The 16,203-nt window shown below is 44.5% G+C and overlaps 1 protein-coding gene and 1 pseudogene across 1 annotated transcript in view; both read right to left on the bottom strand.

Moving 5' to 3' along the window:
• Positions 1 to 454: 454 nt before the first annotated feature.
• Positions 455 to 2,394, bottom strand: LOC139281531 (ribosomal protein eL22-like pseudogene; annotated as a pseudogene).
• A 5,106-nt stretch (positions 2,395 to 7,500) lies between these two features.
• Positions 7,501 to 16,203, bottom strand: part of tspan12 (tetraspanin 12) — a 60,843-nt gene continuing 52,140 nt past the window's right edge. Inside the window, exon 7 of the mRNA XM_070901615.1 lies at positions 7,501 to 7,809. Coding sequence (XP_070757716.1) covers positions 7,501 to 7,809 — 309 coding nt within the window. The remainder of the gene's footprint in view (positions 7,810 to 16,203) is intronic.

The raw sequence follows: 16,203 nt of genomic DNA, 5'->3' as shown, positions 1-16,203 counted from the left end.
TTACACTGCACAATACCAGTTCAACTATGTTAGTTGTGAACTTTAAACAAATGCCCCTCTGCAAGGGGGGTCACACTCCAAAATAATTTTTTTTCCAGTGCCCCCCTTTTTTTTCCTTTTTTTGTTTTTTTTTAGCGCACTAAAAACAGAAATTATACAAGTGCCCCCTGGCTAAAAGTGGGTGGTGGGGGCACTAAAACCGGCAAATTAAACAAATTAAACTTTAGACATAAATCAAATTTAAATTTGGTTGCCGGGGGTGATGATGCACTCCAGTCCCTCCGGCGCCCACCTCTCGCGGAAGGCCGCGAGCGTACCGGTGGATACCCTGGCTCGGATATAACCGCGGAAGAGAGGCAGGCAGTCGGGTAGTGTACTTCCTTTTTTTTTTGGCTTTTCAGTGAATAGCGATTTATGAATAATTTAATAACTTTCTATATAGATGTTCTCTGAAAACCGCGCACTTTTTTTTATACAAAAGAGAGTCCAGGTCCGCCAGCCTCGGTGCCCCCTCAATCCTCGGCTTCGGATTCCTCTTCGTCCTGGCTGATTTGGAAGTAGCGGAGTTCGTAGCTTTCCTTGTCGGAGGCGACAACTCGCAGCCAGTCTCGCAGGTTGTTCTTCTTCAGGTACTTTTTGGTCAGGTACTTCAGGTATCTCTTGGAGAATTGTTTGGCCAAGGTGACTGTGATCTTGTTTTTCAGATGCTTGATCTGGACCACGTTGCCCAGGTTTCCGGCCTTCCCCCTGACCTTCACTTTCTCCGGCAGGAACTGCTCAAAGTTGCCAGAGTCGAGGATGCCATCTTCTACTGGGTTGGACAGATTGAGCGTGAACCGCCACACCTGTTTCTTCTTGCCGTTAAGCAGCACTGACTTCTTATTCGGGTTACACCTTGACGAAAATTCAACCAGGCTTTACTTGAGGCAATAATTGAACAATTATCAGTATTCAGCAATGATTAATTCATACCACACAAAACACCCCCAGAATGCTCGGAAGCCTCTGACAAACACATCAGTTCTGAAAAGGTTTGATACATTTTTAATTTGGGTCACTGAAACAAAACTGAAATTGGTGTCCCCTGGTGCTGTTGAGTGGGTTCCCAACATCTAAATGAAATGAACACCCTAATTAACAGAGAAAACGCAAGTCATATATGATAGCAAATTTAATGATTGGAATTCACTTTCACTTTCAGTCAGCAATATATTGTAAGGGCAGAGTGCTCAGTTGGTTGACAGGTGTGTAAATGAACATTAATGCTAAATACCTGTGTTCAATTAAGCTGCAATTTAATTGTCAGAACCATAGGTTACAGAGTTTCCTCTCCAACACTAGGGATTTTTTGGAATAACAATTTAATAGCACATGTGTATTTTTTTTGCCCGTTTCAATATTGAAGTATTATTTGTAATTCAGAGATGGGAGTAATCATCAATGCACACCAATTACAATCAAGTCATTTCGTGCTGTAATAAAGTGTTAAGGTGGGTGTGGATTGTAAGTCATAATACCCTGCTGAACAAGTATGAAGAATTTAATTAATAAAGGGCGGCATGCTGTTCTCATTAATTTATCTCAACGGGTTACCGATAGGGATGTTGATTTGAGATAATGACCCAAAATTTCCTGTGGCAGGGCAACGAATGCTGTTAGTTAGACTTGTCCTTGCCTGTTTAATGCCGACGATCTTTTACGTTGCAAGTTTCTGGATGTAGAGATGGAAACGGCGGGGTGCCCTCTACACGGCAAGCAACGTTTTATCTCCTTAACCAATCAGAATGAGGCATTGTGAAATTAACACAAGGACTGAGAAGGAAGTACATGTTAAAATCGTGAATTCAATATCAAATCAGGTACAAAAAGAGGGATAAAGAGAGGGTAAGAAAGATTGGATTAAGAGAGAAAAAAGGAGACAAAGAATTTCCATTTAATTTTTTTAAATCTCCAACAACAATAATCTATTGTTTTTGATGAAGGGTCACAGACCCGAAATGTTAACTCTGTTTCATTCCACAGATGTTGCCTGACCCACTGACATTTCCAGCATTTTCTGTTTGTATTATGAATTCAAAATACCTGTTTCTATTAACTCTCAAAATAAAATAGTAAATGAATTATAGCATTCCCATTAGGGTGCGTGGTCCCTTTAACGGGCTGTGTGACCCATTCACAATTTTGTGCATACGCAAACTCTCCTCTAGAAAAGACATGCAGCTTAGCGGGAACATTGCTTTCCTCGCTAACTCCTCTGTTTGCAGCCTATTTCAGTACCTCCTTGAAAGGCAAAAACTGTAATTAGTGTAGCATTTCGATGCAACTGCTCTGCAATATTTTAATAAATTACTCAAAAATAGATGTGCTTATTTGCACAGCAAAAATGACCACCATGCTCCACACTTTGTCTATGATTGGTCCCCTTGGAGGATAAGCCACACCCTGAAGTTTCACAGGAATGTGTAACTGGAACCGCCCATGCCAAGATTTCACTGACTTTGCAATTTGTAACTCGATCCACTTTGACTTCCTGAAGTGATAGAGGACAGAGCTCCCGAGAAGACAGCAAAGGCCAGCCAAAGTGCCTTACCCCAGTCCAAGTACATCCCTCTTCCAGTCGAAGTGCCTTACCCCAATCCAAGTGCATGCCTCTCCCAGCTAAAGTGTCTTGCCGCAGCGCAAGTGCATCCTTCCCTACCCCAGCCCCCCACATCATAGATGGGCAGGCAGGTTTATTGGGTATGAAATGAATAGAGTGTCATAGAAACATAGAAAATAGGTGCAGGAGTAGGCCATTCGGCCCTTCGAGTCTGCACCACCATTCAATAAGATCATGGCTGATCATTCCCTCAGTACCCCTTCCTGCTTTCTCTCTATACCCCTTGATCCCCTTAGCCGTAAGGACCATATCTAACTCCCTCTTGAATATATCCAATGAACTAGCATCAACAACTCTCTGCGGTAGGGAATTCCACAGGTTAACAACTCTCTGAGTGAAGAAGTTTCTCCTCATCTCAGTCCTAAATGGCTTACCCCTTATCCTTAGACTATGTCCCCTGGTTCTGGACTTCCCCAATCGGGAACATTTTTCTTGTATCTAACCTGTCCAGTCCCGTCAGAATTTTATATGGTTCGATGAGATCCCCTCTCATCCTTCCAAACTCCAATGAATACAGGCCCAATCGATCCAGTCTCTCCTCATATGTCAGTCCTGCCATCCTGGGAATCAGTCTGGTGAACCTTCGCTGCACTCCCATAATAGCAAGAACGTCCTTCCTCAGATTAGGAGACAAAAACTGAACACAATATTCCAGGTGAGGCCTCACTAAGGCCCTGTACAACTGCAGTAAGATCTCCCTGCTCCTATACTCAAATCCCCTAGCTATGAAGGCTGACATACCATTTGCCTTCTTCACCGCCTGCCAACTTTCAATGACTGATGTACCATGACACCCAGGTCTCGTTGCACCTCCCCTTTTCCTAATCTTCCGCCATTCAGCATAATATTCTGCCTTCGTGTTTTTGCCACCAAAGTGGATAACCTCACATTTATCCACATTATACTGCATCTGCCATGCGTTTGCCCACTCAATTAACCTGTCCAAGTCACCCTGCAGCCTCTTAGCATCCTCCTCACAGCTCACACCGCCATCCAGCTTAATATCATCTGCAAACTTGGAGCTATTACACTTAATTCCTTCATCTAAATCATTAATGTATATTGTAAATAGCTGGCGTCCCAGCACTGAGCCCTGCGGTACCCCACTAGTCACTGCCTGCCATTTTGAAAGGGACCCGTTTATCCCGACTCTCTGCTTCCTATCTGCCAACCAATTCTCTATCCACGTCAGTACATTACCCCCAATACCATGTGCTTTAATTTTGCACACCAATCTCTTGTGTGGGACCTTGTCAAAAATCTTTTGAAAATTCAAATACACCACATCCACTAGTTCTCCCTTGTCCACTCTACCAGGTACATCCTCAAAAAATTCGAGAAGATTTGTAAAGCATGATTTCCCTTTCATAAATCCATGCTGACTTGGACCGATCCTGTTACTGCTTTCCAAATGTGCTGCTATTTCATCTTTCAACAATTGATTCCAACATTTTCCCCACTACTGATGTCAGGCTAACCAGTCTATAATTACCAGTTTTCCCTCTCTCTTTCTTAAAAAGTGGTGTTACATTAGCTACCCTCCAGTCCATAGGAACTGATACAGAGTCGATAGACTGTTGGAAAATGATCACCAATGCATCCACTATTTCTAGGGCCACTTCCTTAAGTACTCTGGGATGCAGACTATCAGGCCCCGGGGATTTATCGGCCTTCAATCCCATCAATTTCCCTAACATAATTTCCCACCTAATAAGGATTTCCTTCAGTTCCTCCTTCTCACTAGACCCTCGGTCCCCTAGTATTTCCAGGTTATTTGTATCTTCCTTAGTGAAGGCAGAACCAAAGTATTTGTTCAACTGATCCACCATTTCTTTGTCCCCATTATAAATTCACCTGAATCTGTCTGCAAGGGACCTATGTTTGTCTTCACTAATCTTTTTCTCTTCACATGTCTAGAGATGCTTTTGCAGTCAGTTTTTATGTTCCCAGCAAGCTTCCTCTCATACTCTATTTTCCCCCTCCTAATTAAACACTTTGTCTTCCTCTGCTGAATTATAAAATTCTCCCAGTCCTTAGGTTTGCTGCTTTTTCTGGCCAATTTATATGCCTCTTCCTTGGATTTAACACTATCCTTAATTTCCCTTGTTAGCCACGGTTGAGCCACCTTCCACATTTTATTTTTACTCCAGATAGGGATGTACAATTGTTGAAGTTCATCCATGTGATCTTTAAATGTTTGCCATTGCCTATCCACCGTCAACCCTTTAAGTATCATTCTAGCCAGTTCACGTCTCATACCATCGAAGTTACCTTTCTTTAAGTTCAGGACTCTGGTCTCTGAATTAACTGCGTCACTCTCCATCTTAATAAAAAATTCTACCATATTATGGTCACTCTTCCCCAAGGGGCCTCACACAACAAGATTGCTAATTAGTCCTTTCTCATTACACATCACCCAGTCTAGGACTGCCAGCCCTCTAGTTGGTTCCTCGACATATTGGTCTAGAAAACCATACCTGCAGGAAATCCTCCTCCACCGCATTGCCACCAGTTTGGTTAGCCCAATCAATATGTAGATTAAAGTCGCCCATGATAACTGCTGTACCTTTATTGATCGCAACCCTAATTTCTTGTTTGATGCTGTCCCAAACCTCACTACTACTGTTTGGTGGTCTGTACACAACTCCTACTAGCGTTTTCTGCCCTTTGGTATTCCGTAGCTCCACCCATACCGATTCCACATCATCCAAGCTAATGGCCTTCCTTACTATTGCGTTAATTTCCTCTTTAACCAGCAACGCCACCCCACCTCCTTTTCCTTTCTGTCTATCGTTCCTGAATGTTGAATACCTCTGGATGTTGAGTTCCCAGCCTTGGTCACCCTGGAGCCATGTCTCTGTGATGTCAATTACATCATATCCGTTAACAGCTATCTGTGCAGTTAATTCATCCATCTTATTACGAATACTCCTCGCATTGAGGCACAGAGCCTTCAGACTTGTCTTTTTAACACACTTTGCCCCTTTAGAATTTTGCTGTAATGTGGCCCTTTTTGCTTTGGGTTTCTCTGCCCTCCACTTTTACTTTTCTTCTTTCTATCTTTTGCTTCTGCCCCCATTCTACTTCCCTCCCCATGTCTCTCTCTCTCACCCCCACCCATGTCTCTCCTCCCCACCATCCATGTCTTAACCCCCCCCCGTCTCTCTCTCCCCCAGCCTCTCTCTCTCCCCCAGCTCTCTCCCCCCCAGCCTCCGCCTCTCCCCCTCTACTCTCTTTCCCCCAGTCTCTCACCCAAACTTCTCTCTTCCCCCCCCCAGTCTCTCTCTCTCCCAGTCACTCACTCCAATCTCTCTCTGCCCCCCCCAGTCTCTCTCCCTCCCCACTCTCTCTCCGTCCCCCAGTCGCTCACTCTCCCCAGTCTCTCTCTCCCCGACTCTCTCTCTCCCTCCCCCAGTCTCTCTCTCTCCCACACTCCTTCTCTCCCCCAGTCTCTCTCCTTCCCCCAATCTCTCTCGCTCCCCCGTTCTCTCCCTCTCCCCCCTCCCAGCCTCTCTCTCCCCCAGTCTCTCTCTCTCTCTCTTCCCAGCCTCTCTCCCTCCCCACAGGCTCTCTCCCCCAGTTTATCTCCCTCCCCCCCCAGTCTCTCTCTCCCTCTCAGCCCCTCACCACTTCTCTGCTTGCTGCCGTCGCCCACGCCCGCCGCCGCCGCTCTCGGCCCCTCTCAGCCTCAGGCCTGCCGCTCTTGGCCCCCCGAGAGGGGTCGGGGTCAGAGCAGGAGTCGGGGGTGGGAGAGTTGGGGAGGGGGATCGTCGGTTGGGGGGGGGGGGGGGGGAGAGGCTCAGGGCCTGAGCGGGCAAAGAGAGTCAGAGCCTCAGGTCCTGCTTTTCGGCACCACGTGGAGGGAATGATTCGGGGCCCGGGGGGGGGGGGGGGGGGGGGCGGAACTTGACGGGGGGGGGGGGGGAGGGCTGTGGGGCTTGACAGACACATGTCTGTCAAAAAAGTGCAGTGCAAATAGTCACACTGCTGAAAAATACTAATCCATAAATATCAATGTGATTACAAATCGGATTTTTGTAATCAGAAGATAAACAGGCCATACACATATCTATTGTTTTAATAGGAGTAAGGAGATTTGTGACATGGTGTCAGAAAAATTATAAAGGAGCTATTTCCAAAGACCAAGAATCAAAAAGGTAATTACTGTACAAATCAGTAAATAACACAAAGCAGTACATCGATTGAATCAATGGCACCATATCTATTAACACAGAATGTAAACATAGTTAACAGCTTTGATCAAAACAATATTTCTGATTTTTTTTCAAAACACAGTAATCAATCTTTTCTGTCAAGGATTATTGCCAAGCCAAATCTCCTGATCCATTACAGTAGCTTCAGTATGCTACAACCCTGTTAAAAGACCTGAAAAATATGTTTAATTAAGGTACTTTTACATTGATCAGAGTGGTATTGACAACAGATGCATAGTACTCCTGCTGTCATTTGTACTCTTTAGCATTAAAGTGGGTAAACACCAATGCCGGGAAACCAACTTTTTGGGGTCCTGGAATGGAAGTCAGAGGCAAAGATAAGAGGCCTCCATTGAGAGAATGACAACAAATAAAGATAGCCAAAAGGGAGATGGGTACTCAAGAGAGTGCAGGTCTTCTGTAGCAGCAATGTAAAAGTGCCTTAATCGAAGTAAACCCTTTTCCAATTATCTTCGCTGAAAAGCTTTTTTCCTCAGCCTCTTATCCCTATGCTTGGAACGATGCTGTCATACAGAATTCAGAAATCCTATAGTAACATTTGTGTGCAAAGGTAAAAGGAATTCTTGTGCAATATTTCCAGCAGTCAGCTGATTTGATCAACTCCAGCTACAATTCCTCTATTTCAAAGTGTGTGCAGAAGTTGTTTGTTGCACCTGCCTGCCTCAGTTCACAGTTCCTCGGGACATGCTTCATTAGTTCTACTGAATGACAGGCAAGGTGTTGAGAAGTGGTCTTTTTTTGACCCATCATTTGACCAGTCCTTGGCTCCTTTTTGTCATAGTATAAGGCCCAAAGCAATGTAATAGTGAGTATCATGGCCAGTAGCTGTGTTACTCCAATGGAAATCCCAAGAAACCGCAACACTTGTAATTGTTTTGTGCCACGCAAGAAACTGTACATTTTCAGTCCACAACCCTGTATCAAAAACAAAAAAATAGCCATAAAAAAATCCTGCATTAAAGATATATTTTTTCACTGTAGAACACTAAAGTTGTTGGCATCAACACAACCACATTTTCTGAGTCCTCACTCACAGTGGGATCGTTTCCCACTACCTTCATTTTTCCAATGTACATTCTTGGCATGCAAGGTGCCTTGCTATGGGTGAAACTCAGAAAATTAAACCCAATTACTGTTTTTATACATTCTAAACAAGGAGCCAGAATTTGCTGACAAAATAACAGAGAGTTTAATGCGCATGCCATTATTAGTGTATAAATTGTCCAACAATTTGTGCCAAGGAAGAGATATTCCATAATTTGTGAATCTCCACAAGTTGCTGGACAATTTGCGCTGCTCTAAGATTAGTCTCGCAAAAACAGCAGCTTGCCGTCAACCTCCCCACGAGTTTCAAGAAATTGCTGCATTTTCGCATTAATTATCAATTAAATTTGCTGCAGAAAATTATGACTGGTACTTAACAGCATTATGATTCTTTTTATGACGCGAGTTATGTTCCTGCAATGCCACTCAACCTCTCCTGCCCAGAAAGGGAACAATTAAAACAGTGGCATTTCATTCCTGCAGGTAGTAAATTGATCTTAGAGAGCTTTTGAATTTAACATTTTTAATTACCTTTTTTTTCTTACTTTTCCTTTCTGTCTTTTTATTCTCTTTCTCTCTTAATCCAATCTTTCTTTCCCTCTCTTTATCTTTCTGTACCTGATTTGACTCTAATTCACCCTATTTCCTTCTTCGTTGTTCCTCTGTTTCTTTCTCAATCTTTAATTCTCATTGCTTAAGGAGACAGACTGGTGGTCCCATCATTCACCAAGCTCCCAGATACCCCGTTCCCCTTGCCACGCCATTATCAGCTCGCACTTCCATCAATTTTCCGTGCAAAAAAATTTCGAGCTGAAGGGTGAGGGAAAATGTCTAACTAACGGGGTATGCTGCAAGATGCTCACCTCCATAAAATTCTGTGCTAATGTTTTTTTTACTTGGAAACCATTAATTCAATTTCTGTCCTTTTTAATTTAATATTTTTATCAAGAAAAATGGAACACTATGTCAGTAAGTTCAGGTTAACTCATTCATAACAGGTCAGTATTATGTGTTGATGAAAAGTCTTTTACTTGTGAAGTGAATCCTTTGAGACAGTGGTACCCAACCTTCATAACTTTAGGTGTCAGCTGAGGCGGCCATCAACATAACAGGAATCAGAAACAGTTGAGAACAAAAATAAACCTTATGCATGGGAATGCAAAGCTTACAGGCTCACATACTCCCTTATTAAGCAAGATCTTAACTATCTTAAATTAGTCACCTTGGCCTAGCATTTCCTCAATCATATTTACATTAAAATTATGTTGAAATTTACAGCGGTTTCTCTGCCAATCTTGCTGACGGCAACTTACAGCTAAATTTCCTGCGAGCTCATTTGCCTAGATCAGAACATAAAAAGCCAGTGTAAAACAAGCACAAATGCAGCACCACCAATGGGGGTAATAGCGAGTGGATTGCTGTCTGCTGCTGTGGTGATTCACTACCAAGAACATCTTGTCTCTCTTGCTCCTTTCCTTTTCCATGCAGAACCACGGTATACCCATTGGCAAGGCCATTCTTTGTGAATGCGTGGGAGAGTGTAGGAACACAATACTTGAAACTTGCAAGTGGAAGAAACCATCTTTTTTTTTAAAGACAGAGGGCTGGAACACCCACTTTTTTTGCATGCTTAATGCCATGGAGATCGCCCACCGTCAATTTCACCACCTCGTACACATATCGCCCAGAGTATCGCCCGCTCAAAAAAACGGCCACAAATAGTGGAAGTAACCGGGATGGACACCAGCGGTGTGGCTGGCATTTGTTAAATCCCACTTACGTGAAGAGCTGATATCTGAAAGATTTGCCTGAAAGAGCGCTGATTTGAGTGACAACACTGCTTTGCATGTGCAGCTCAGACATCAATGGTGCCGAACACCTTGGTGCCAGTTAAAGTTTACGTTGATTGATGTTAAGTTGTATTTAACCCTTTCATGGTAAGGAATCACCAGTGTGTAATGGTCCAGCTATCTGAGACAATGCACAACAAGGTTATGTTCAATAACAAAAGTTTAATAGCAACAATGGTCTGAAATCATAAGTGTTACAGCCAATAACACCTAACCCCCGCCCACACCCCACTTTTTCCACCATTGACATAAGTCACATGTTCAACATGTCCACCAACACAGAATACAAAGGCAAAGCAGGAGCATGGTCCCCAGCCCCCATACACTGCAATAAATTGCATACACCCAGATGGAGATATAACACAACCATCACCTGCGGACATGCACCTCACTTTCCTTCCCCCCACTCCTCCTTCTCCCCACCTCTACCCCTTCCCCTCCTCGCTCCACGGCGCTTGGCTGAGGAGCTTCTCAGGCGTGCCTCATTGGGGGGATGAATGCAGCTGTGGTGGTTGCACGGGTACAGGAGCGGGGGCTGCCGAGGGGGCAACATTCTCTGATGCAGAAGCAGGATCTTGGTCCTTGCTCTCATCTGTCGTTCGCAGTAATGGGACGGAACCTAGGGGTGGAGTGCCGCGCTCGGAGACCACTGGGAGGCCTGTGGCAGCAGTGTTCCTGGTTATCACATCCAGGGACTCCGCCATGCGCAGAATGTACTCGGTCATGGTGGCCAGGTGTTGGGATATGCCTCCCAAAACTCCGATGAGCTGGTCACCAATGTCTACAGTCCTCTGGACAACTGTACCATCCCTCCACTGTCATGTCGCGCTCGTGGAACAGATCTGCCATGTCCACGAGGCCTCCGCGGGGTCGGCGCTGTCCTGGGGACAAATGGGGTGCCCTGTGGCGAGGTGCTTCGGACCGGCACCTCCAGAATGGAGGCAGGAATGATCGGAGGACCACTAGATGGCCTTGGGGTGGAATGGCTTCTGGAACGTGGCTATTCAGGTTCTTCGAAGTCCGCGCTCTCATCCGTCGAGAACAGACCCAGCGGATTGACAGGCAACAATCGGAGCTCCTCAGCACCAGATGTAGTAGGATCGTCCGCCGACTCCTGCCCCGTGCTCCCATCTGTGGCCTTACCTGGGGCCGTTCCACTAGCTGAGCTGCAAAACACAAATGAGGTTATTAGAGGTGCTAGGGTGACAAGTTGAGTCCAGTGCTACACATAGCATATGTACGACAAAAGCACCACTGCTCTCAAAATCATCACATTTCATGACTATCAACACATTGTGCATTGCAATGATTTTCATGAGGCGAGCATTATTTATGACACTTTTAGAAATCATCTATCATATATGATTGTTTGGATATGAGTGGGTGTGGCATCTATTGACTTTAGATCACGCAGTGGTGTAAGCTTTACTCACGTGGCATCACTTAAGGGTCTGCAGATGCGTCCGTGGCTGTCCGGGGGTGCTTCTCCATGAGTGCGAGCAACCGCTCCTCAACCTCAGTGATGTCGCTGGGGACTGGTGCCCCCCGCCCCCCCCAACCGTTCGCCTCTGCTCGGACCTCATCGTCGATAGCTTCTTCTGAAAAAGGTACCCGGACGACATGGTATGAGATCATTGCGTAATATCATTGCTTGGTACTGTCACAGACACTGATACAAGACATAACCGACAGATGTAATCATGATTATTATGATAATTATCATTCTTTACCTAAAGACGTGCACCGTGACCGCAGGCTTTGAGTAAAACATTCCAGGTAAAAGTGCAAGACCTCACATCTGCTGATAGTCACTCATGACTGTTACAAATCAAATTATAAAAATACATAAGTACATGTAAATCAATGTAATACTCATGCGGATCCCACAAGGTCTTCCATCGTTTGCGGCATTGGTTGCCCTCACGCACCTCGTTGGTCGCTGACGAGACCACCTCTGCTATCTCGGTCCATATCTTCTGGTAGGCCTTTGGGGTGGGCTTCCCACACCCTCCCTGTGTCAAATCACCCCAGCGTAACTCGACCTCCTGCAGGAGGGAGGCATTTGCCTCGTCCGAGAACCTCCTGGCTCTTTTGCGGCCTCCAATGTGCTCCTCTCCCACCTCACTGCTCTCTCCAGCGTCAGTCTCCACAACGTGCTGTGATGCCTCCTCCTCTCTCCATTATAGGGCAAATTCAGTCAAATATGTGGCTGGTAACAGCTACTTTTTGTTTGCCTACTTGCTGTGAAGCTCTAAAGTCTCCCTCCTTCCTCCCAAAACAGTCACACCACACCCAGACACACCTTCAGTCCCTCTGAGCTCCCTCTCTCGCTGTCTCCTCTTCTGCGCATGTCATGTTGACCCTTGACCTCCAGAATTACGGGAATCAAGCGTTGCCATGCCGTTGCTAAGGACGGCCACACTTTACAGCAGAAGGTCAGAAAAATTTAACACTACCGTCCATTTGACATCGCTCGCGGTAACGGCCATTTTCAAAAATGTAAACTAGGTGTTTGAGAATGGCGAGAAGCCAGCGATCTGAAAACCCTTTTTTACCGCCCAGGCCAGAAATAACGCCATTTTTGGGCAATGACCACAAAAGTGGGGGTTCTAGCCCAGAGAATTGAAAAAAATATTTGTTGAGGACCTGCTCCATGACTCACATATGACATTTGAATAAAGTTTGTATGTGCCATGAATACTCCAATCTTTACAAAGCATCATGGTCACAGTAAGTGTACTGCCTTAGAAAGATAAATGAACCAGGTAAGATAGTTTTATATTGCCAATAAGGTGCTGAGAGACACATACAGAGAGAAATGCAAGGAACAGCACTAACCCTTGTACATGGCCTTCTTTGACCTCACAAAGACCGTTGACACTGTCAACCGTGAGAGACTATGGAGCATCCTCCTCCCTTTCGGCTGCCCCCAAAAGTTTGACACCATCCTCCGCCTTATCTCCACGACGACATGCAAGCCGTGATCCTGACCAACGGATTCACCACAGAACCAATCCACGTCTGGACCGGGGTCAAGCAGAGCTGCATCATCGCGCCAACGCTCTTCTCAATCTTCCTCACTGCAATGCTCCATCTCACTCTCAACAAGCTCCCCGCTGGAGTGGAACTAAACTACAGAACCAATGGGAACCTGTTCAACCTTTAGCGCCTCCAAGCTAGATCCAAGGTCATCCCATCCTCTGACATCGAACTACAGTACGCGGACAACGCTCGTGTCTGCGCACATTCAGAGGCCGAACTCCAAGCCATCGTCAACATCTTCACCGACGTGTACGAAAGCAGAAGCTTTATATTAAACATCCGTAAGACAAAGGTCCTCCACCAACCTGACCCCGTCTCACAGCACTGCCCCCCCAGTCATCAAAATCCACGGCGCAGCCTTGGACAACGTGGAGCATTTTCCATACCTCAGGAGCCTATTATCAGCAAGAGCAGACATCGATAACGAGGTCCAACACCGCCTCCAGTGTGCCAGTGCAGCCTTTGGTCATCTGAGGAAGGGAGTGTTTGAAGACCAGGACCTCAAATCTGGCACGAATGTTATGGTCTACAGGACAGTAGTGATACCCACCCTTTTATATGGCTCAGAGATGTGGACCATATACAGTAGACACCTCAAAGCGCTGGAGAAATACCACCAGCTCTGCCTCTGCAAGATCCTGCAAATCCAATGGGAGAATAGACGAACCAATGTTAGTGTTCTTGATCAGGCAAACATTCCCAGCACCGAAGCACTGACCACACTCAACCAGCTACGCTGGGCGGGCCACATCTTCCGCATGCCTGACACGAGACTCCCAAAGCAAGGGCTCTACTCGGAACTCCTACATGGCAAGCGAGCCCCAGGTGGGCAGAGAAAACGTTTCAAGGACACCCTCAAAGTCTCCTTGATAAAGTGCAACATGCCCACCGGCACCTGGGAATCCCTGGTCCAAGACTGCCCAAAGTGGAGGAAGAGCATCTGGGAGGGCGCTGAGCACCTTGAATCTCGTCGCTGAGAGCATGCAGAAACCAAACGCAAACAGCGGAAGGAGTGTGCGGAAAACCAGACTCCCCACCCACCCTTTCCTTCAACCATTGTCTGTCCCACCTGTGACGGAGACTGTAATTTCCGTATTGGACTGTACAGTCACCTGAAGACTCACGTTTAAAGTGGAAGCAAGACTTCCTCGATTTCTAGGACTGCCTATGAAGATGATGACCTTATACAGACACCTGAAACCTACGAGTGATAATTTTCTGGCCTTCCTTTGGCAATAGGTTTCTGCTCCCTGTAGGTCCCACCGAAGGTCAAATAGGAAAGAGGCTCTCATATTTCTCTACTTTCCATGACAGTTTTTGGGACTCATGAAATGTCAGATCATAGACGCTGTCTGAGGTTACTTCCTTTCATTCTGATGTGTCACTGCCAGTGAGCTTAAGACGTGTCTGCTGCAATTGTACATTATCCATTTAACAGCACAAGATAATAATGAGGGCAACTCAGATATCACATGAGTACTGCCTCCTCCGTGCCATACTGCAAGTTAAATGCAACATGACATCATCATCTGAAATATGCAAAAACTGCAAAATCTAATGTAAATGCACTTTTCCTGTGAAATAAATTGAATACAATGTAGGTCTACATATTTGAGTTCCCTATAAGAAACAACGTGGATCATAAATATGTGCCTATATCTTGCCCAAAGACACACATTTGCAAGTACATTTTTCTAACAAATGACCTTACGTTTTTATTAGCTGGCAGCACTCACTGTGTAAACATATTCAAGGTTAGTGATACCCTTCAATACACAATAAATACACTGGGAGCATTTGGATTCACCTCTGATGGGATGATTTCTGTGGTGCTAACATACTTGTCTCTTGAATAGCCTTTTAGACACCTGGATCTATTTCCCAAAGGATTCACTTTCATAATATCTTTGGGTATCATTTTTTGCTTGACAGACTTCAATTAATATAACCAGGGTTTGACAAAAAGTAATATTCTATAGTATATAAGTCACTACCTCAGAAATATTCACAGTAAATTAACAACTTGAAAGCTACCAACTGAATCATTTTGTGTTTGTGGCCCTCAGCTCCATGTGGTAGTGATCCATTATGTTAACAGACTCTTTTATCAAATGTTGGTCTGCAAATTAGGTCAAGGATTGACAGGTTCAGTCCAATGGCAGTTTTAGCCAGTCAAGAAGCAAATTTTATTTATGTGGATCTCAGGTAAAACTAAATGGCAAGATAGGGGAAGCACACAACACTGATACTTGAACTTCAATAAGAAAAGAAAAGTTAAAATATAGTGCATAGAAAATAATGAAAAGTAATATAATAAAGTTGAAATAAAATGGTAGAAAAAGAGAATAGGGAGCAACAGGAATAAGGGGAAAATATTTCCAGAGCAGGCTTTATACCTTTAAGCAACTAAAGTATTATTTTAGTAATCTAGAGATAAAACTACTGTGGGCATCTAAACAGTACCAGCAATATTGCTGCATTATTAAGGATTTTTCAGTATCAGACTCTCAGCCAAAATCTGAAAAAATGCCCCATCCAGGGAGAATGATACTGATGCACTCCATCTTGAAATGCTTGTGAAAAAAAATTATCAAAATTCCAATGTCCTGGGTCCGTACGATGTTCCTACGGACCCAGAAAGACATCAGAAAAGCCAGGTTTCAGTCGCACGCGCTGAAAACCGGCTTTTCCGATCTGTCAAGTTTCTGGCTTGACAGATCCTCCGTATCTCGGGAGCGAGGATACTTGCAGGGCAAGATTTCTAATATTTACAAATATCTTGCCTTCAAATGTCCTTTAAAATCTTGCACCTGAAAAAGCCTACTTTTACAGGTGCAAGTGTTTAAAAATACACAAAAACATTTTAAAATAAAGTTATAAATGCACATTTTATTGTTTAAAAACTGTCCCAACTATGGTAAGTTTATTTTAAGGCTTAATTTAAAAAAAAATTTTAATTGTCGGGAAAATATATTTTTTCATAACAACTTTAATTTAAATGAATGTTAAATATGTAGTTTATTTTCTATTTTTTATTGTGTTTTGGGTGTTTGTGGAGAGTTTCTCGTTCATAGTAATAGGAGTTCCGGACTTATGCAACTCCTATTACTATGAAGGAGAATCTATACTACACCTGATTGGCTGCTGTCTCCAGCTCCCGGCCTGCGCTGTGTCGCGCAGACACGGGAGGCCTCAGGCTCGGAAGTTCCAACAGATGCAGCAGCAACAGGTAAGTGCGCATCTTTTTTCTCTTTTTCTGTCGTTTGCCCGTGGGAAGAGCTCGATCGGAATTTAAGGGCCATATATTCACTTAAAATGTTATTTACATTTTAAACATAATTTGAAATATGAGCATTTATAATGCAAGCTTTAA

This window comes from Pristiophorus japonicus, chromosome 15 (genome assembly GCF_044704955.1).
Source record: "Pristiophorus japonicus isolate sPriJap1 chromosome 15, sPriJap1.hap1, whole genome shotgun sequence".
Lineage (NCBI taxonomy): Eukaryota > Metazoa > Chordata > Chondrichthyes > Pristiophoridae > Pristiophorus > Pristiophorus japonicus.
The sequence above is the reverse complement of the archived record's forward strand: the minus strand, read 5'-3'. Positions and strand labels throughout refer to the sequence as shown.